Below are 21,484 nucleotides of genomic sequence, written 5' to 3' on the forward strand. Positions count from 1 at the left end.
GACTCTGGGAATGTACATTTGAAAGTTTCAATCCTCTAATCTCTACTTGAATATCGACCAAACTCAGTGACTCTGACACACCTTCCATTGACATGTGACTGTCCTAATATGGACACTGAACTCTGAAGATCTGAACGTGGTTGTTGTTCTTCCCTCAAATCTTAATAGGCAGCCATTGTCCCAGAGGAAGACCCATCTGTCTTCAAGTCTCAGGAGTAGGCAGTGCTCATAAGTGAACTTGACTATTTCAATACCTGCCTAAACCTTTGTAAAAAATCCCCTAATAACATCAATTAATGATTTATTTTAAAGTTTGAGTTGGCTACTGTGCTTGTTGTATATTCAGTCCTTATTGCTTTTTGTAGACTTAAATCTTTGCAGCCTTGTCCATCGTGTATGATTTACAATTGGCGGATCGATGTGCAGTTGGGTTGTGAAGTGTCTGGTCCCAGAGACAATGAAGCCTTATCAGCCTATTTGTGAACAAACCTTAATTTGGTCTAACTACAGAATGTGCCGCCCTCTTTTATTAATTCCCATACAGACTGTACATGTCAAGATTACAGATTTGTATTGATGTAATGTAATTAATGCTATATAATTTTAATGCTTTGTCAAGATTGATATAAAACTGATAGTAAACACTTGAAAGTGTGAAATATAGCCTTCCAAATAATTTCTGGGGTCCCTGCTCATCTGTGTGTACCTGCCTTAGGCATGCTGCAAGGAGGCATGAGGACTGCAGATGTGGCCAGGGCAATAAATTGCAATGTCCGTACTGTGAGACGCCTAAGACAGCGCTACAGGAAGACAGGACGGACAGTTGATCATCCTTGCAGTGGCAGACCATGTGTAACAACACCTGCACAGAATCGGTACATCCGAACATCACACCTGTAGGACAGGTACAGGATGGCAACAACAACTGCCCCAGTTACACCAGGAACGCACAATCCCTCCGTCAGTGCTCAGACTGTCCGTAATCAGCTGAGAGAGGCTGAACTGAGGGCTTGTAGGCCTGTTGTAAGGCAGGTCCTCACCAGACCTAACGGCAACAACGTTGCCTATGGGCACAAACCTACCGTCGCTGGACCAGACAGGTGTCACGCCCTGGTCTTAGTATTCTGTGTTTTCTTTATTATTTTGGTCAGGCCAGGGTGTGACATGGGTTTATTTATGTGGTGTGTTTTGTCTTGGGGTTTTCGTAGGTATTGGGATTGTGGCTTAGTGGTGTGTTCTAGCATAGTCTATGGCTATCTGGAGTGGTTCTCAATCAGTGGCAGGTGTTTATCGTTGTCTCTGATTGGGAACCATATTTAGGCAGAGACTGTGAAGGAGTTCATGGGGAAAGTGGAGGAGAGAGTTATGAGGGAGTTGCTGTGTTGGTGCTTTAGGTACGGAATTCGCCCGACGGAGCGTGTCGGGGATTTGATGGCACCTGGGTCAGCGCTCCATACTCGTCCTGAGGTGCGTGTTAGTCGGCTGGTGAAGATTGTGCCAGCCTCACGCACCAGGCCTCCTGTGCACCTCCCTAGCCTTGCACGTCCTGTGCCAGCCCTGCTCTCAAGCTCTCCAGTACGCCTTCACGGTCCGGTCCATCCTGTGCCACCTCCACACACCAGTCCTCCGGTGGCAGCTCCCCGCACCAGGCTTCCTGTGCGTGTTCTCGGCCCAGTACCCCCAGTACCAGCACCACGCACCAGGCCTTCAGTGCGCCTTGCCTGTCCAGCGCTGCCAGAGCCTTTCTCCTCTCCAGCGCTGCCGGAGTCTCCCGCCTGTTTAGCGCTGCCAGAGCTTTCCTCCTCTCCAGCGCTGTCGGAGTTTCCTGCCTGTTCAGCGCAGCCAGATCTGCCAGTCTGCATGGAGCAGCCAGAGCTGCCAGTCTGCATGGAGCAGCCAGAGCTGCCAGTCTGCATGGAGCAGCCAGAGCTGCCAGTCTGCATGGAGCAGCCAGAGTTGCCAGTCTGCATGGAGCAGCCAGAGTTGCCAGTCTGCATGGAGCAGCCAGAGTTGCCAGTCTGCATGGAGCAGCCAGAGTTGCCAGTCTGCATGGAGCAGCCAGAGTTGCCAGTCTGCATGGAGCAGCCAGAGTTGCCAGTCTGCATGGAGCAGCCAGAGTTGCCAGTCTGCATGGAGCAGCCAGAGTTGCCAGTCTGCATGGAGCAGCCAGAGTTGCCAGTCTGCATGGAGTTGCCAGTCTGCATGGAGCAGCCAGTCTGCATGGAGCAGCCAGAGTTGCCAGTCTGCATGGAGCAGCCAGTCTGCATGGAGCAGCCAGTCTGCATGGAGCAGCCAGAGCCGCCAGTCTGCATGGAGCAGCCAGAGCCGCCAGTCTGCATGGAGCAGCCAGAGTTGCCAGTCTGCATGGAGCAGCCAGAGTTGCCAGTCTGCATGGAGCAGCCAGAGTTGCCAGTCTGCATGGAGCAGCCAGAGTTGCCAGTCTGCATGGAGCAGCCAGAGTTGCCAGTCTGCATGGAGCAGCCAGAGTTGCCAGTCTGCATGGAGCAGCCAGAGTTGCCAGTCTGCATGGAGTTGCCAGTCTGCATGGAGCAGCCAGTCTGCATGGAGCAGCCAGAGTTGCCAGTCTGCATGGAGCAGCCAGTCTGCATGGAGCAGCCAGTCTGCATGGAGCAGCCAGTCTGCATGGAGCAGCCAGAGCCGCCAGTCTGCATGGAGCAGCCAGAGCCGCCAGTCTGCATGGAGCAGCCAGAGCCGCCAGTCTGCATGGAGCAGCCAGAGCCGCCAGTCTGCATGGAGCAGCCAGAGCCGCCAGTCTGCATGGAGCAGCCAGAGCCGCCAGTCTGCATGGAGCAGCCAGAGCCGCCAGTCTGCATGGAGCAGCCAGAGCCGCCAGTCTGCATGGAGCAGCCAGAGCCGCCAGTCTGCATGGAGCAGCCAGAGCCGCCAGTCTGCATGGAGCAGCCAGAGCCGCCAGTCTGCATGGAGCAGCCAGAGCCGCCAGTCTGCATGGAGCAGCCAGAGCCGCCAGTCTGCATGGAGCAGCCAGAGCCGCCAGTCTGCATGGAGCAGCCAGAGCCGCCAGTCTGCATGGAGCAGCCAGAGCCGCCAGTCTGCATGGAGCAGCCAGAGCCGCCAGTCTGCATGGAGCAGCCAGAGCCGCCAGTCAGCCAGAATCTTCCAGATCCGCCATTCAGCCAGGATCCGCCAGTCAGCCATGATCTTCCAGATCCGCCAGTCAGCCAGGATCCGCAAGTCAGCCATGATCTTCCAGATCCGCCAGTCAGCCAGGATCCGCCAGTCAGCCATGATCTTCCAGATCCGCCATTCAGCCAGGATCCGCCAGTCAGCCAGGATCCGCCAGTCAGCCAGGATCCGCCAGTCAGCCAGGATCTTCCGGATCCGCCAGTCAGCCAGGATCTTCCGGAACCGCCAGTCAGCCAGGATCTGCCAGAACCACCAGCTAGCCAGGATCTGCCAGAGCCAACTACCTGCCTGAGCTTCCTCTCAGTACTGGGCTTCCTCTCGGTACTAGGCTTCCTCTCAGTACTGGGCTTCCTCTCAGTGCTGAGCTTCCCCTCAGTCCCGAGCTACCCCTCAGTCCCGAGCTTCCCCTCAGTCCCGAGCTACCTCAGTCCCGAGCTGCCCCTCAGTCCAGTAGGGTCCTTGGTGAGGGTTATTAGGCCAAGGTCGGCGGCGAGGGTCGCCAATCTTAGGACGCGTTACAAGGGGACTAAGACTTGGTTGGAGTGGGGTCCACGTCCTGAGCCGGAGCCGCCACCATGGACAGACGCCCACCCGGACCCTCCCCTATGGGTTTAGGTGTGTGGCCGGGAGTCCGCACCTTGGGGGGGGTTCTGCCACGCCCTGGTCTTAGTATTCTGTGTTTTCTTTATTATTTTGGTCAGGTCAGGGTGTGACATGGGTTTATTTATGTGGTGTGTTTTGTCTTGGGGTTTTCGTAGGTATTGGGATTGTGGCTTAGTGGGGTGTTCTAGCATAGTCTATGGCTGTCTGGCGTGGTTCTCAATCAGAGGCAGGTGTTTATCGTTGTCTCTGATTGGGAACCATATTTAGGCAGCCATATTCTTTGAGTGTTTCGTGGGTGATTGTTCCTGTCTCTGTGTTTGTTGTCACAAGATAGGCTGTATAGGTTTTCACGTTCCGTTTGTTGTTTTTGTATTGTTCGTTTTTTTTCATCATTATTAAACATGTATGAAAATGACCACGCTGCATTTTGGTCCGAATCTCCTTCACTGGAAGAAAACCGTAACAACAGGACTGGAAAAAAGTGCTCTTCGCTGACGAGTCGCGGTTTTGTCTCACCGGGGGGATGGTTGTATTTGCGTTTATTGTCGAAATAATGAGCGTTACACCGAGGCCTATACTCAGGATTGGGATCGATTTGGAAGTGGAAGTTCCCTTATGGTCTGGGGCGGTGTGTCACAGCATCATCGGACTGAGCTTTTTGTCATTGCAGGCAATCTTAACGCTGTGAGCTACAGGGAAGACATCCTCCTCCCTCATGTGGTACCCTTCCTGCGTGCTCATTCTGACATGACCCTCCAGCATGACAATGCCACCACGCACAGAATGAGCAGTATGATTGATTTCCTGCAAGACAAGAATGTCGGTGTGCTGCCATGGCCAGCGAAGAGCCCGGATCTCAATCCCATTGAGCACATCTGGGACCCGCTGGATCGGAGGGCTTAGGGCCATTCCCCCCCCAGAAATGTCTGGGAACTTGCAGGTGCCTTGGTGGAAGAGTGGGGTAACATCTCACAGCAAGAACTGGCAAATCTGGTGCAGTCCGTGAGGAGGACATGCACTGCAGTACTTAATGCCTCTGGTGGCCATACCAGATACTGACTGTTGTGTTTGTGTTTGACCCCCCCCCCCTTTGTTCAGGCACACATTATTCCATTTCTGTTCGTCACATGTCTGTGGAACTTGTTCAGTTTGTCGCAGTTGTTGAATCTTATGTTCATACAAATATTTACAAATGTTAATTTTGCTGAAAAAAAGCAGTTGACAGTGAGAGGACGTTTTATTTTTTTTGCTGAATTTGTTTTTACACAGTGAGTCCTTCAAGGATGTCTCAGCCAGCTCAGAGATGACAGTTACTATAACTATTGAATATTGATTGTTTGTGCTGAAATACATTGCAGTGCCTTTATTAAACCACGGTAGATGTTCTAGCCACATGCTTTTTTTGGGGGGGGGGGCTAGTTTGGCCATTGAGTAGGGGTGTCTGCTTCTCTGCCTTAATGAAACAGCAGAACTCTCATGTAAAAGTTAAATCCTACCGATCTACACAAGGGTTGAGATGTATTGTTGTTTGCTGCTGTTCGCACAGCCAACCATAGCATTTCTCATTAGTGTTAGGGGGCACTTGGTTCATTTTTTTACTCTTTGCCAACAACACCTCAACATTATATTTTAGACTGGGTAGTGCTACAGACACTTTGGAGTTCCACTCTGAAATTGGAAAGAAATCCCTCTAGTGGAAAAATGGTCTAAACACGATTGCTTCTAAAATCTTTATGGTCATTCATGCAATATGAATTGAGTGTTTCACCGTTGCCTTGTGTTGTGAGATTTATTGTAATGATATTGACCAAACATACCCGGCTCATCAAACACACACTTTTTGAGTTACAACTGCATTACTGGTGGTATGGAATACAATCATAATGCATAATACATAAAGGTGTAGTGACTTTAAAGCGTGTTAACCTTCGCAAGGCTGCCAGCCCAGACGGCATCTCTAGTCGTGTCATCAGAGCATGCGCAGACCAGCTGGCTGGAGTGTTTACGGATATATTCAATGTCCCCACATATTTCAAGATGTCCACCATTATTTCTGTACCCAAGAAAGCAAGGGTAACTGAACTAAATGACTATCGCCCCATAGCACTCACCACTGTCATCATGAAGTGCTTTGAGAGACGAGTCAGGATCATATCACCTCTACCTTACCTGACACCCTAGAATCTCTTAAATTTGCTTGCCGCCCCAATAGATCCACAGACCATGCAATCACCATCTCACTGCCCTATCCCATCTGGACAAGGGGAATACCTATGTAAGAATGCTGTTCATTGACTATACATTTAGCTCAGCATTCAAAACTATAGTACTCATCATTAAGCTTGGGGCCCTGGGTATGATCCCCGCTATCTGCAACTGGGTCCTGGACTTTCTGACGAGCCGCCGCCAAGTGGTGAAGGTAGGAAACTAAAGCCAAATCCTCAACACAGGGGCACCACAAAGGTGTGTGCTCAGCCCTTTCCTGTACTCCTTGTTCACCCATGACTGCGTGACCACGCACGCCTCCAACTCATGAAGTTTACAGACGACGCAAAAGTAGTATGCCTGATTACCAACAATGATGAAACAGCCTACAAGGAGGAGGTGCCAGGAAATTAACGGCTCACTCAATGTCAACAAAACAAAGGAGCTGATCATGGACTTCAGGAAACAGCAGAGGTTGCACTCCCCTATCCACATCGACAGGACTGCCGTGCAGAAGGTGGAAAGCTTCAAGTTCCTTGGCGTGCACATCACTAACAAACTGAAATGGTCCACCCACACAGATAGTGTGGTGAAGAAGGCTCAACAGCACCTATTCAACCTCAGAGGCTGAATAAATTTGGCTTGGCACCTAAAACCCTCACAAACTTCTACAGATGCACAATTGAGAGCATCCTGTTGGGCTGTATCACCGCCTGGTACGGCAACTGCACCACCCGCAACCACAAGGCTCTCCAGAGGGTGGTGCGGTCTGTCCAACGCATAACGGGGGCAAACTACCTTCCCTCCAGGACACCAACAGCACCGGATGTCACAGAAAGGCCAAAAATACCAAGGAAAACAATCACCTGAGCCACTGCCTGTTCACCCTGCTATCATCCAGAAGGCGCGCTCAGTACAGGTGCATCCTAGCTGGGACCGAGAGAAGCTGCTTTTCAGTCTATGTCAAGGCCATCAGACTGTTAAATAGCCATCACTAGCACAGCGGGGCTGCTGTCTATATACACAGACTTGAAATCATAGGCCACTTTAATAAATGGAACACTAGTCACGTTGATGTCACTTTAATAATGTTTGCATATCTTGCATTACTCATCTAATATGTATATACAGTATTCTATACTATTGTACTGTAGCTTAGTCTATGACGCTCTGACATTGCTCGTCCATATATTTATATATTCTTAATTCCATTCCTTTACTTAGATTTGTGTGTTGGGTATATGTTATGAAATACTTAGATATTACTTGTTAGAAGCAGAAGCATTTCGCTACATCCGCAATAACCTCTGATAAACATGTGTATGTGACCAATAAAGTTTGATATGATTTGAATTCACCTTTCAGCAGGACAGTAACCTACAACACAGTCAAATCTACACTGGAGTTGCTTATCAAGAAGACAGTGGAGGTTCCTGAATGGTTACAGTTGTGACAAAAATCTGCTTGCTTTAAAATTGCTGTGTAGGCATGAGCACCAACATCTTGACAGAGCTTGAAGAATTATATTGCATAATCCAGGTGTGTAAAGCTCTTAGAGATTTACCCAAGATTTACCCAAGAAGACTCACTGATGTAATCGCTGCCGACGGTGTTTCTAGCATGTATGCAATGACAATTTTAGTTAGTTAATTTCTATCAATCTTTTAAAAAATAAATAGTAATCTTCCACTTTGACATTCAAGTATTTTTTTGTGTACATTGTTGACAAGAATTACAATTAAATTAATTTTAATCCAACTTTTTAACAACATTTGAATAAATCCAAGGCGTATGAATACTTTGGCAGGCACTGTACTTTCTGAATTCCTGTTCAGAGGAGGGCAGAGAAAGTTGACCGGTTGTTTATTGCACTCCTGAGAGTATACTTTTTCATATCTCAAGAAAATATACTTAAATATACTTTTTTGAAAGTATACTTAAATGTCCACTAAATATATTTAAAGTATATTTTCAGAAACGTATGTGCACAAAAATGAGCATATTCCCCAGCATCCTTTTCTGCAGCTGAAGTTTTTATTTATAATATATTGTTCCTCATATTTAGCTTATTCAATATATCGTAATAGGAATAGTTTCAAGTCTTAGTTAACCATTTGTCACTTTGCGAGACAGTGTTTTTTATGTGTCTTTTCTAACATATTGTCATCTGAAATGAAGTCTCCCTATAGGCATAGACATCAGTTCAACGTCTAGTTTTGATTTTTATTCGGTTGAGTTGTCAACTAATGTGAATTCAACATGAAATAACCAAAAAATATCAACATGTCATTGGATTTAGGCTAAAAGTTGGGTGAAAGAAAATACTAAATTCCTTTTACGTTGATTACTTTTTGCAAATCCAATCACTTTTCCAAGTTGATTCAACCATAACATTTCTTTTTTTTTTTAAATGACGTGGAAACAATGTTTGTGGTTCGTCAATAGATTGTGTAATGGTGACAGTCATAACAATTTAGGGCTTAGGACTTTAAATGAAAAGACATATCAAATGTTAGAAATTCACCCACTCAGCTGCTTTTGCCAGAATTGGAGTCCGAAATATGCCGCCACTAAGTACCACAGAACTTCTCTCTGTGAGTTAAATGTGAAGGTAAGTCAACAAGTTTTTCAAAAAGATGGTTTTAATAAACTGGGTCATCTTTGGTGTGGAGTCTGTAGCCGCAGGATACTTTCTATTCAGAAGAATAGATAACCATCAAATAAGAGCAAAAGATCTCATGATACGTTTTGACATACTTTTTTGGGAAGTGGAACAGGTCTGCTATAATGATAGGTAGCTGTAATGATATTCGTATTTGCAAAATAATGCTATTTTGAGACAATAAGGGGATATAGTGAACTGACAGGAATTTAAAAATGTTTTTTTTTTAGTAAAATGCATCTTTAAAGAATGTGAGTACTGGAATAAGAAATATCTATTGTTGCCTCTTTCAAGTCAATTTTCAGATGCCTTGTTTTACTTGACTGCCGTTTGCCACCGTTATAGTGCAATTAATATATTGTTTAGTGTTGTGTTGTGGCTTTGCTGGCATGCATCTCAAACCATTTTTTTTTTTAGATTTCCCCACGAAGATTTACATGCTAAAATCGCCACTTTCTAAAAGGAGAACGCTATTGTCTTGCATTTAAGCACAGCGTTCCACCACCTGACAGCTCTGCATGTAACTTACACTGATGTGTTCGTCCTGTTAAGATGTGAGTCAGGTTTGATGACCCAGTGTCTTTGTGTTGTCGTAGGATATCCACTTGTTTTTAGCCCACAAAGCCATAATGGTGTAGGCTATACTTCATTTGTTCAGAATTGAATGTTTGATACCAGTTGGGGAGATAAGTGGATTTACAATAGTATCTTTAAATATAGCTGCCAACTGTGAACCATTTCTTCATGACATTGTTTTGCGTTTTAGCAGTGGTGATTTTAGCATGTAAATCTTCGTGGGGCAAACCGATTACTGCATTTCATGCTTTGCATGTACTGTTAACACTGGTTATTCCCCCATAAGTATCAGTCTGATATGGCAAATTGTCTTCCCTACATTGTATGCCACAGGCCTACATGTACATTGAGGTCTAAAAGATAAGCATTGTCCTCTCACAAAATGATTATACTACAACTGACTATGTGTAGCAAATTAATCCTGACAAAATGTTTTACTAAATCATTCTCAAGAGCCCGATATCATGAACATTGCAACATCATTCTTGATAGCCGCAAGCCACTGGCAGCATCGGGGTAAATCTCTGGAATGTAGAATGCTGAAACATAAGTCATGTTGCGCTTGTTTGTAATTAGCATAGCCAGACACAGAACATAACATGGGCATGTGACAAAATTTAGAGAAATTTCCCCCAAAAATTGCCTAGAGAAGAAATTAGATTATTGTGTTGTAAAAGTAAACAATGCCATCATCCAAGTTTGTGGGCACGTCCCATCTAGGAGTGGTATATCTGCATTCGTTACAAATGCCGGACTTTGTGGTTCACTATGAGCAGCCAAATACCTAAAAAGTCGAAACATCTCGAATCTTGCAATGAAATGATAATGTGTTCGTTCTAGGTTGTGGTTACGATCATTTTTATGTTTATGATAACGTAATAATGTTAATATAGTAATGACTATATGCCGTGGCTGAGCCAGAGTGAAGTTTCCCTTTAAATAGTATTTATTAGTTTTACTAGCTCTGTGTATCCTCAAATTTAAAAAAGTGAGGGAGTGCCACTCCCCCGCGCTCTGGCAGCACTACACCCGTGCTGCGCAAACAGCATCTAATGGCTACGTTTCTGTTCTTGTTCCAGGGAAGCACTACCGCAAGTCCTGCGCATCGTCTGGGGCCTGCCTCATCGCCTCCTCTGGCTACCAGCAGTTCTGCACAGGGAAGCTCTACTCAGTGTGCATCAGCTGCTGCAACACTCCTCTCTGTAATGGACCCCGTCAGAAGAAACAGAGTTCCAGAAACAGAGTTCCCTCTGCCGCCTCGTCCCTAAGCCCACTACACAGCCTCTCCATCCTTTTTCTTCCCTTCCTCCTGCGCCCACCCTCCATATTCAGCTGAGAGGCTATGATTGGCTGGTTTGGTCTCATCAAGACTGTGGTTAAAATTTGAGGCTTGATACGGTGTCCATATCGTCAATGGATGTATGACGCTGTCCTAACATAGACACTGTATTTAGATGATGTCTTAATAAGGAAAGGTTCTGAAGGAATAAAGAAAGGTTCTGAAGGAACCTCCCAAATATGTTTATAGTGTCAGTCATATGCACCACAGGAAAGGACTTTGTAGAGTGAAAGTGAGGTGGCCATGGAGCAATATCACTTCTAATGGGTCACATTTTACCCCCTTTTTCCTCCTAACATAACGATGGTCATTATGGCCAAACTATTTTTGTTTGATCAGACCAGAGGACATTTCTCCAAAAAGTACGATCTTTGTCCCCATGTGCAGTTGCAAACTGTAGTCTGGCTTTTTTATGGCAGTTTTGAAGCAGTGGCTTCTTCCTTGCTGTCCGGCCTTTCAGGTTATATCAATGCAGGACTCATTTTATTGTGGATATAGATACTTTTGTACCTGTTTCCTCCAGCATCTTCACAAGGTCTTTTGCTGTTCTGGGATTGATTTTCACTTTTCGCACCAAAGTACGTTCATCTCTAGGAGACAGAACACGTTTCCTTCCTGAGAGGCATGAAGGCTGCGTGGACCCATGGTGTTTATACTTGCGTACTATTGTTTGTACAGATGAACGTGGTACCTTCAGGCATTTGGAAATTCCTCCCAAGGATGAACCAGACTTGTGGAGGTCTACAAAATAATGTCTGAGGTGTTGGCTGATTTCTTTTGATTTTCCCATGATGTCAAGCAAAGAGGCACTGAGTTTGAAGGTAGGCCTTGAAATACATCCACAGGTACACCTCCTATTGACTCAAATGGTGTCAATTAGCCTATCAGAAGCTTCTAAAGCCATGACATCATTTTCTGGAATGTTCCAAGCTGTTTAAAGGCACAGTCAACTTAGTGTATGTATACTTCTGACCCACTGGAATTTTGATTAAGTGAAATAATCTGTTTAAAAAATTGTTGGAAAAATTACTTGTCATGCAGAAAGTAGATGTCCTAACCGACTTGCCAAAACTATAGTTTGTTAACAAGAAATTTGAGGAGTGGTTGAAAAACGAGTTTTTATGACTCCAAGCTAAGTGTATGTAAACTTCCGACTTCAACTGTATATTTGTAGATGAGCTGGAAGAGGTATATTTGTACAGCAAGGGCTCTATTCAATCGGTATCGCTGAAGTGCTAAATTTTGCGTGCTACTGTACAAATGTTCATTTCTGATTGAGTCTCTGCGACAGCGGGAACGTTGTCTCTAATTGTGAATCATGCTTTAAAGCTGAACTGGACTACAGACACAATGAACAAAAACACAAATAAACCAACAAAGAGTAACTGACCATTTTTTGTATTACGACATCCATTTTAGGAAGTCGTTAACTCTGTCAGTTGTCAGTTATGGATGCCATGCAAATCAATGGAAAAGAATACTTTGGACACAATGTACAATGCAGTCACCAGGTCATGATGAACAGTGTTGAGAGAATTTTGTGAATGTGATAATATGAGTTACAGTATGGAGAAGTGTTTATCTCTTGTCAAGGAAACAAATCACTGTAATCAACACTTCCAATACGAACCTTTTCCAATGCTCCAACTTTTAAAATGTACAGTATGAGATGAAATTGGTAAAAATGATCCTGACTGTGCATGACTGCATGTAATATGTTAGACTCCTCACGTCTTTAGTCTGTAGAGGCACCACACTTATCAGCTTGTGACAGATTGTTGCAGTCTTTGTTGGAGGATATGCTGTATTCCTCTCCGATTGATTGATTGAATACTGTAATAGAGAAGACAGCTTAGTGGCTCTCCTTGGGTTCAATTTTCATGGTCACCTAGAAGTCATTCTTGACTGTGTTTGACTCACCCGATCAATTCTACTTCATAACCGAAGCCAAGAAGCATATTTTGTCACGTTTATCAAATCAAATTGTATTTGTCACATGCGCCAAATACAACATGAAATGCTTACTTACAAGCCCTTAACCAATAATGCAATTTTTTTGAAAATAAGAGTTAAGAAAATATTTACTGAAATAAACTAAATTTTAAAAAAGTTACAATAAAAGAACAATAACGAGGCTATGTACAGGGGGTACCGGTACTGAGTCAATGTGCGGGGGTACAGGTTAGTTGAAGTAATATGGGGGATCAATGCAAATTGTCCGTGTAGCCTTTTGATTAATTGTTCAGCAGTCTTATGGCTTGGGGGTATTTTGCAGCTATCAATAAAGTGCAGAAATTGTCCAAACTAATGCGTAAAAGCACATAGCTTTTTGTGAGCATGAGTGCGGCCACTGTCTAATATACGCTAATGTAGGCTTCAATATAAAGGAAACTTTAGATGACTTTTAGATTTACACTTTAATCCTTTTATAAATCCATTTGCAATGCATGCCTGCTCCTTTGCACTTTTTATCGATTTGACGCTACTTTCCATGCATTTTCATAATGTGACCACATGCCGACAGTAGGTTATCATATTAAGGTTCCGTTAGTGAATTATCAATGATTTGGAGGAAAGTAAAACCACGTCGTTCTCCCAACATGTCACTTTTTTTTCTTTCTTGTGGGTACTCTTTAGGTACAGTATATACTAAAGTTTATTCTCAAGACAAGATTACAATAATATAAAGACAACGTACACTACTGTTCAAAAGTTTGAGGTCACTTAGAAATGTCCTTGTTTTTGAAAGAAAAGCACATTTTTTTTGTCCATTGAAATAACATCAAATTGATACATTGTTAATGTTGTAAATGACTATTGTAGCTGGAAACGGCAGATTTTTTTAAATGGAATATCTACATAGGCGTACAGAGGCCCATTATCAGCAACCGGTGAAGAGGCGACTCCGGGATGCTGGCCTTCTAGGCAGAGTTCCTCTGTCCAGCATTCTTTTGTCAATCGTAATATTTTATTTTTATTGGCCAGTCTTTTTCTTTTTCTTTGCAACTCTGCCTAGAAGGCCAGCATCGCAGAGTTGCCTCTTCATTGTTGATGTTGAGACTGGTGTTTTGCTGGTACTATTTAATGAAGCTGCCAGTTGAGGACTTGTGAGTATCTTAAACTAGACACTCTAATGTACTTGTCCTCTTGCTCAGTTTTGCACCTGAGGCCTCCCACTCCTCTTTCTATTCTGCTTAAAGCCAGTTTGCTCTGTTCTATGAAGGGAGTAGAACACAGCGCTATACGAGATGTTCAGTTTCTTGGCAATTTCTCGCATGGAATAGCCTTAATTTCTCAGAACAAGAATAGACTGAGTTTCAGAAGAAAGTTATTTGTTTCTGGCATTTTGAGCATGTAATTGAACTCAAAAATGCTGATGCTCTAGATAATCAACTAGTCTAAAGAAGGCCAGTTTTATTGCTTCTTTAATGAGCACAGCAGTTTTCAGCTGTGCTAACATAATTGCAAAATGGTTTTCTAATTATCAATTAGACTTTTAAAATGATAAACTTGGATTAGCTAACACAACGTGGCACAGGAGTGATGGTTGCTGATAATGTAGATATTCCATAAAATATCTGCCGTTTCCAGCTACAATGCTAATTTATAACATTAAAGATGTTTACACTGTATCAATTTGATGTTATTTTAATGGACAAAACATGTGCTTTTCTTTCAAAAACAAGGACATTTCTAAGTGACCCCAAAATTTTGAACAGTAGTGTATGTAAACATACATGCGTAAAGAACAAACGTGTCCAGACCTGTTTGGATAATGCATTGCGTCATTTGGAGATACACTTTGTAGCCTATTCTACTCTGTGCATTAGGTCCTAAATGTCATTTTTATTTATACTGTGCAGTAAATTGTACTTTGTACACACACCAGATACTCAGCTCATCTGTGTGGTGAATTTTTTTATGGATGGGAGAGATACTCTGAATATTTATTTGCACGGCTGTGGACAGGTCGAGGTTATCGGGACAGTAGCCTCGCACTGGGCACAAACTGGTTGAATCAACATTGTTTGAAAGTAATTTGTCAACGCATTGTGACGTTGAATCTGCTTAGCAAATGTATTGGATTTGAAAAAAGTATATTTAGGCCTATAAAGCATTTGCACAGCCATCAACAGCTATTGTTTTAATTCACCCCAGAATTCAACTATAAATAAACAATACAATAGGCCTAGGGTTTCAAATTCTGGTTGATTTTAAATTGAAGGATATTTAATTATATTTAATTGTTTGGTTGTCACTGCAACCAAATATCAACAGTTAAAGAATAGCACTAAATCAAATCAACCTTTTATTTAAATTGCATTTCAAGTTTGATTTGACTTAGTCCGACTCCTTCAAATGTTGATATTTGGTTAAATTGACAAAACACAATTCAATATAACTTATGAAATTCAATAAATAGCCTACTAACTTGTTAACCAATTATTTGTTGGATTAACGTCTCCAATTTAGCCAAAAAACAAAGGTTAAAGAATGGGATTAAGCCAGTGCCTCAGATGGTACCATCTAAGCAGTAGATAAATCTTCTTTAAATGTTGATAGTTGGTTGTGTTAACCAAACGCAATTCAATATTACTTTTGTAATACAGAAAATAGTCTAAAGTTAAGACTAATGTAACATTCAACCTTAAAATGAGTAACACATCCATGGACACATTTTGAGGTCCCTCAAACTATTAATTTCTTCATAAAGCGTGCATGTTCACGATAGCATGCATAGGTCATCGCAGGTCTGTGGAGATCTTCACAATTGCTGTAATAATCTGTAGAGAATCTCAAAGGACAATGATCACTTGTACTATGTCATTTTAATTTAATCTCAACTGCAATCATGGTTCTGCTATTTGATGACCGCTTTGTTGTTGAATACTCGTTTCTGATTGGCTAGAACGGCAATCTAGAATGTACATTAAAGCAAGATAACAGGACAGTTCGAAGAGATATTGGGACATCTTGCAATCATGACGCAATAAGTGCCTACACGCAGACCGTACTTGCTACAAAATTACAGAAAGCTAAACCAACAATCACACAAACTGAAATTGGATACATTATAAACGCAGGTCCAACGACTAAAAAATGTAGCTAAGCTAACATAGATTTCGTTTTTGCAGAGACATTGTATCCATACATTTAGAACAAACGACTGGGTCACGTCTCAAGCAACCAAAAGATGAAAATATCAACGGAATGTTTTTATTTGTATTGGAAAATGTATGCTTATAATTTTGTTTTCTTTGGCAACTGTGTTATAAGCGGGATAAAAGCTTAAACAAACGCAACAGAATAAAATATACTGCTATTCTGGCTGAAGAAGTTGTGTAGCTGTAGCTAGCTAGCAGCAAGCAAGGGATATGAACATTGCCACTGAGCATGGCAATGGAACATACAGATCGAATGACTGGGTCGCATTCACAAATATCGAACGAATGACTGGGTCGCATCTCTAGCAACCAAAAGATAAGAAGGCATGAATTCGCTTATATAAATAAATAAAAAGTATTTCTACCAGTAAATGTGTGCTTTCATATTGTTTTATTTGGCAACTGTGGTACAAGCGTGATAAATGCCACCATTCTGTACATTACTTTAGAAAAATGAACTCCGCAAAGGGACGAGGCGGTCATCATCCATTATTTTCAAGGTAATGTAGGCATTTATCCCATAAATAAACAAAACATCTGACATTGTATTCCCATTTGAACTTTGATGTGCTTTTAAATGGTTGAAAGCACAAAAAATAAATATGAATTTGGTTGTGAACACTGCATACCATGTCACATATGTGCACCACGTCATTGCTCTCTCTCTCTCTCTGTTGTGTCCACTGAGCCGTTGGGTCCACCCTGCAACCTCATTGGATAACGCAGGGCAGGCCAACTTGTCACTCAAAATCGAGGTGCTGAAGCCCATTGGCTAGAACTGAAATTGCTAGGGGCTGGCCCACGTGTGGGGAAATGTAGGGAGAATGGCGTGGCACAGCTTCAAGAAAACATACTCTTTCAAACTAGGATTTTTGTGGCTAATTGAGATAAAACACTAATTCTGCTCATGGATTAGGCATGCATGTATGAACTACACATTGACACATCTAGCACAACGCAGGAGGTTTAAAAAAAAAAATTCTTAGACGCCGAAGTACCGGAGCAAGATTTTAGATTGGTATTTGGTATTTATTAGGATCCCCATTAGCCGCTGCAAAAACAGCAGCTACTCTTCCTGGTGTCCACATGAAACATGACAGTACAGAATATTATTAGTCAAGGACTGAACTATATACATTTAAAACATTTCACACAACCTACATATTTAGGCAGTCCCCTTTTTGTGCAGTAAGGTTCTTTTATCTGTTTTTTAAATCTGGTTTTATTGCTAGTTTGAGTTACCTGGGGTGGTAGAAAGTTACATATAGTCATGTCTCTATTTAATACTGTGCGTTTCCCAGCCTCTTCTGGACCTGGGGACTGTGAAGAGACCTCTGGTTGTATGTCATGTGTTGTACCAATGAGTGTCCAAACTGTGTGCTAACTGCTTGAGCAGAAAATTCGGTACCTTCAACACATCAAAACCTTGCACAGAGACCAATAGTGATGCAGTCAATCGCTTCACAACTTTGAGCAAGTAGAGACTGACATGTTCCCTTCGTGTACATCTAAGAGCGATATGTGCTGCTTTGATCTGAACCAACTGCAATTTACCTATGTTCCTTTTTGCTGCACAGTTGGGCAGTAGTCAAGGTAACAAAACTATGGCCTGTAGGACCTGTCTGGTCGACTGAGATGTCAAGAAGGCATCTACGCCCTAGGGTATCATGGACCAACCTCTTCCCATTTTAGCAACAATTGAGTCTATATGTTTTGAACATGATTGCTTGCTATCTAGGGTTACACCCAGCAGTTTAGTCTCCTCAACTTGCTCAATCGCCACATTATGCAATAACAGATCTAAATTAAGTGATTTATCCCCCAAAAATATGCTTCTAGTTTTAATTTAACACCAGCCGATTGTTAGTTACCCATTCTAAAACTGACTGGAGCTCTATTAAATTATTTATTTTACTTTTGCAGCCGACGTGTATACTGTTGAGTCGTCAGCATACATAGACACACAGGCTTTATTCAAGGTCAGTAGAAGGTCATTACTAAAAACAGACAACAATAATGGCCCTAGCTGGCTACCCTACGGTACACCACACTTAACTGAATTTACATGAGAGAGGCTTCCATAACGAAAAGCCTCTGTGTTCTATTAGATCGGTAACTCTCAATCCATAAGAAGGCAGAGTGTGCTCTGGGTGTTCGTAAACTCAGAGTGTTTCGCTCTTGGAGTGTTCAGAGCACACACTGGATGCTCTGGCCGAGGAGTAGGGTTGATCTGAGCGTTCTGACCAAACAGCAGTCAAGCACCCAAGCTAACTGGCTAACCTTAGCTAGCTTGATAGCTATTTCCAGACACAAATGAAAGAACAGCACAAGCTGACCATTTTACTCTCCCTAGCAGAGCTGGTTGGGTAGTTTATATGTTATCCAGAGCATTGGTGACTGTAACTGTGCTGCTGGCAACAATTTAATTACACTTTTTTTTTACAACGTTTACTGACACCGGCCATATTCAACAGGTGTTGAGCGTTCATAAATTCATCAGTTATTCTGTGCTCTGGCACACTCAGACGAGACTGCTCTTAGACTAGATAGCCAGAGTGAATTTACCAGCTACGTCTATCGACAGTTGTCGCAGTGACATCATGAACATTCTATTGAAATAGTTACTGTCATAGTGGAGTCTGTAAAAAAAATAGCTAGCTAGCTAAACAATGAACCATAATCCCAGCATGAATTTGCAGGTAACTAACCAACCAGGTTCAATGATAGCTAGCTATCTAACATTAGGCTATAACTAGCAATGCAAATGGCTCTGAGATAAGAATAATATTACTACACAGATCATACACGTAACGATAGCTAGTGAGCCAGTCAGCTAACGTTAGCTAGCTAGCTAACAGTACGCTTTAACTTGAAATGAAATAACTTTCTGACAAAATTAGAAATATGTAATATCTGAAAATGTTGCTAGCTAGTCTATCTTACCCGTTTACATGTGTGGACGCTTCTCCCCATCTGTCTCCGATGCCATGGTTGCCCTTAGTTTGAAGATGTAATCCGGAAACAGGTGTTTTATACAAGACAAGAACCTTCTATGTGTTCTATTTTCGACTCCCTCTGCATATTTGCAATCAAACGCCAGAATTTTCTCCATCTCCTTAGCTATCATACTCCAATTCCACTGATTTCAAAACTCATGGCTAGCAGGAAGGTTCTTGTCTTTTTCTGAAACTTGTAATTTAACAATTGTATTCGTATTTACAGATGGCATAAAAGTTTGTTATTAAGGCACACAAAAGTTCACATGTTCCAGAAGGCATTTCTGCCCAAAAACGCATTTTGATAAAAATTTAAAAAAGGTTTACATTCAAATGGCTCTCCTGTGAAGTAATGACATATGCCTAGTTTCCTGAAATTAATCACAATTTGAATTTAGCGAATCATCAGTCATTTGTGTCAGTTTGCTATGCACTTGTAACATGCTAATTGGTCAGCTGTTTGAACCATTAAAGGGTGTTCTGCTCTTCTTGAGTAGATGAGTGACCTTTTCCTCCCTCCATGTCTGAGTCTTCTTGGCTTAAATTGAAGATGTGGCAAACAGGAGTCACAATTTATTTTGCTACCAACCTCAGCAATTTACCATCCAGGTTGTCGGTACCAGGTGGTTTGTCCTTATTTATAGATAGGAACATTTCCCCCCCTCTTCCACACCCAAATTGTGGAACTCAAAACTACAGTGTTCATCTTTCATTATTTGGTCCATTATGCATGAATATGAAGGCTCAGCATTTGTTGTTTGTCATGCCTATGTTTGCTAATCTTTCAACAACAAAAAAGTTCTTACTGGTAGGTAATATCAAAAGGTTTTGCTATGAACAAGCCACCTGCCTCAATGAAGTATGGAGCCGAGTTTGCTATTTTGCCTAGAATTTCATTTTAAGTTCTCCAGAGCTTTTTACTATCATTCTTTATATCATTTATCTTTGTTCCATAGTATAGTTTATTTGTCTTTCGGTTTAGTTATGTGATTTCTCAATTTATTGTATGTTTGCCAGTCTTCTGTGTTGTCAGACTTATTTGCTATTCCCTTTGCCTCATCCCTCTCAGCCATACAGTTTTTCATTTAATCATCTAGCCATGGGGATTTATCAGTTCTAACAGTGTTTCTTGATGGGCCCATGCCTATCATTAACCAGAAGAAGTAGTTTCATAAATGCTTCAGGTGCATTACACTCATCAGACTAACAAATATTTTTAACATCTTTTCGATGTCATTGCAAAATTATAATTTATACACAATTTTAGGCCCAGGCTTTGTAACTCTGGTTGGTTGATTGATAACATGAACCCGATTGCAGATGGTTGAAACCATAGTGATAACACTGGAAATTCAACTGTCTTTGGAGTGGATGAATAAAGGTTGCAATCTCATTGTTCAACGTCTCAACCAAATATTACCCAATTATCCATGTTGAAATTACGTGGTTTGCCCAGTGGGCTATTACGCTCAGTCTTGAACTTTGGATAACAAAATTAGGCTGTAATGATGAGAGTATAAAACTATTGACTATAAAAGTGCGCTGTTTTGTCGATTTGTACAGTTTGTGTCATATCGGCAGGTTGGATTAATTTGCATACAGGGAGGGAACCAGGGAATCTGGTCACAATACGGACTAAATGTTATTACCATGTGTCGAAGCAACAAATCTCAATCAGATAGTGATCGGATCATCTCGTTCGGATTTGAATAATCTTCAAAGCACCGAATGCGTCCCCTTATATTTCAGTCTCATCAGGCTCATTTCCCTTTCGCACCGAAATCGAGCGTGATTCATCGGTTGTGGGAAGGGCCTCCTCAGGGCTGGGAGCTGGAGTGTCCTTAGGAATATGTAAGGTAGTGAACGTAGGCATCTTGAACTCCACGCTCTGAGTCTGAGTAGACCTGCCACCATGACCACAACGCAGCGACTTTAGCAGGGGCCGCAACGAGCGGGTCGAGTTTTCCTCTGAGCTCCTCAGAGTCCGTTTGTTGACATGCTCAATGGTGAGGCGGCAGCGCAGCATCTGGACAAAGACCTGTTGGAATTGGCTGGAGGAGAGGTTGTACAGGAAGGGGTTAAGCACGGAGCTGAGGTAAAAGAAGGTGTCGGCCACAGGGTGCAGCGCCACATAGCTGCGGAAGTAGGGCATGGTCCAGCTGGACTTGGGCATGGCGGCGGTCATCAGGCGACGCACCTGGTTGGGAAGCCAGCAGACGGTAAGGGAGCCCACAATTAAACCTGAGAAAAGAGGGATAGTGAGAGGGAGTGAGAGAGGGGGAAGAAGAGAGAGGGAGAGTAAAGTAATTAAGAATAGGGAAGTAGACTAATGAATAATGCTAATAAATGTCAGTGCATGGAGGTCTGTGCTGGTGTACAAAAATCAGCCAGTTAGTTCTTAGGGGATTGTGTTGATTTCAAATTACATTTCAATAATTTAGTTGTATTTATATTCATATTGGCATACTACTAAATGGTCCACTGATTATGAATTGAGGGCTTGAAATGCTGTGAAATCCGAAAATAAATTATGAGCTACGTAAATATTTTATTCAGCCCTGTGTCACAGTGAAGTGGAGTTGAGAGTAGAAGAGGTGCATTATAAGTCGACAGTGAGTAGTCCATTAGAGAGGGTAATTAGACATTCTTACTGACTCCTTGATTGTTTTAGTGAATCTCAAGACTACAACAGTACCCATTCTAATGGTAAAAATTATACAACATATAAAGAAAAAACATCAACGGGGAAATGTCTTTTTATCCAATTTATGTT

The 21,484-nt window shown here is 42.5% G+C and overlaps 2 protein-coding genes across 2 annotated transcripts in view; one reads left to right on the plus strand and one right to left on the minus strand.

Annotated features, from left to right (window-relative positions):
* The window catches only part of LOC112225103 (ly6/PLAUR domain-containing protein 1), a 47,752-nt gene extending 36,841 nt beyond the window's left edge, over positions 1–10,911 (plus strand). The window contains exon 3 of the mRNA XM_024388743.2: positions 10,291–10,911. Within this exon, the coding sequence (XP_024244511.1) occupies positions 10,291–10,547 (257 nt within the window). The 3' untranslated portion in view covers positions 10,548–10,911. The remainder of the gene's footprint in view (positions 1–10,290) is intronic.
* An 8,103-nt stretch (positions 10,912–19,014) lies between these two features.
* Positions 19,015–21,484, minus strand: part of LOC112225104 (G-protein coupled receptor 39) — a 28,942-nt gene continuing 26,472 nt past the window's right edge. Inside the window, exon 2 of the mRNA XM_024388745.2 lies at positions 19,015–20,952. Coding sequence (XP_024244513.1) covers positions 20,450–20,952 — 503 coding nt within the window. The 3' untranslated portion in view covers positions 19,015–20,449. The remainder of the gene's footprint in view (positions 20,953–21,484) is intronic.

The sequence above is a fragment of the Oncorhynchus tshawytscha genome, linkage group LG26, assembly GCF_018296145.1.
Source record: "Oncorhynchus tshawytscha isolate Ot180627B linkage group LG26, Otsh_v2.0, whole genome shotgun sequence".
Lineage (NCBI taxonomy): Eukaryota > Metazoa > Chordata > Actinopteri > Salmoniformes > Salmonidae > Oncorhynchus > Oncorhynchus tshawytscha.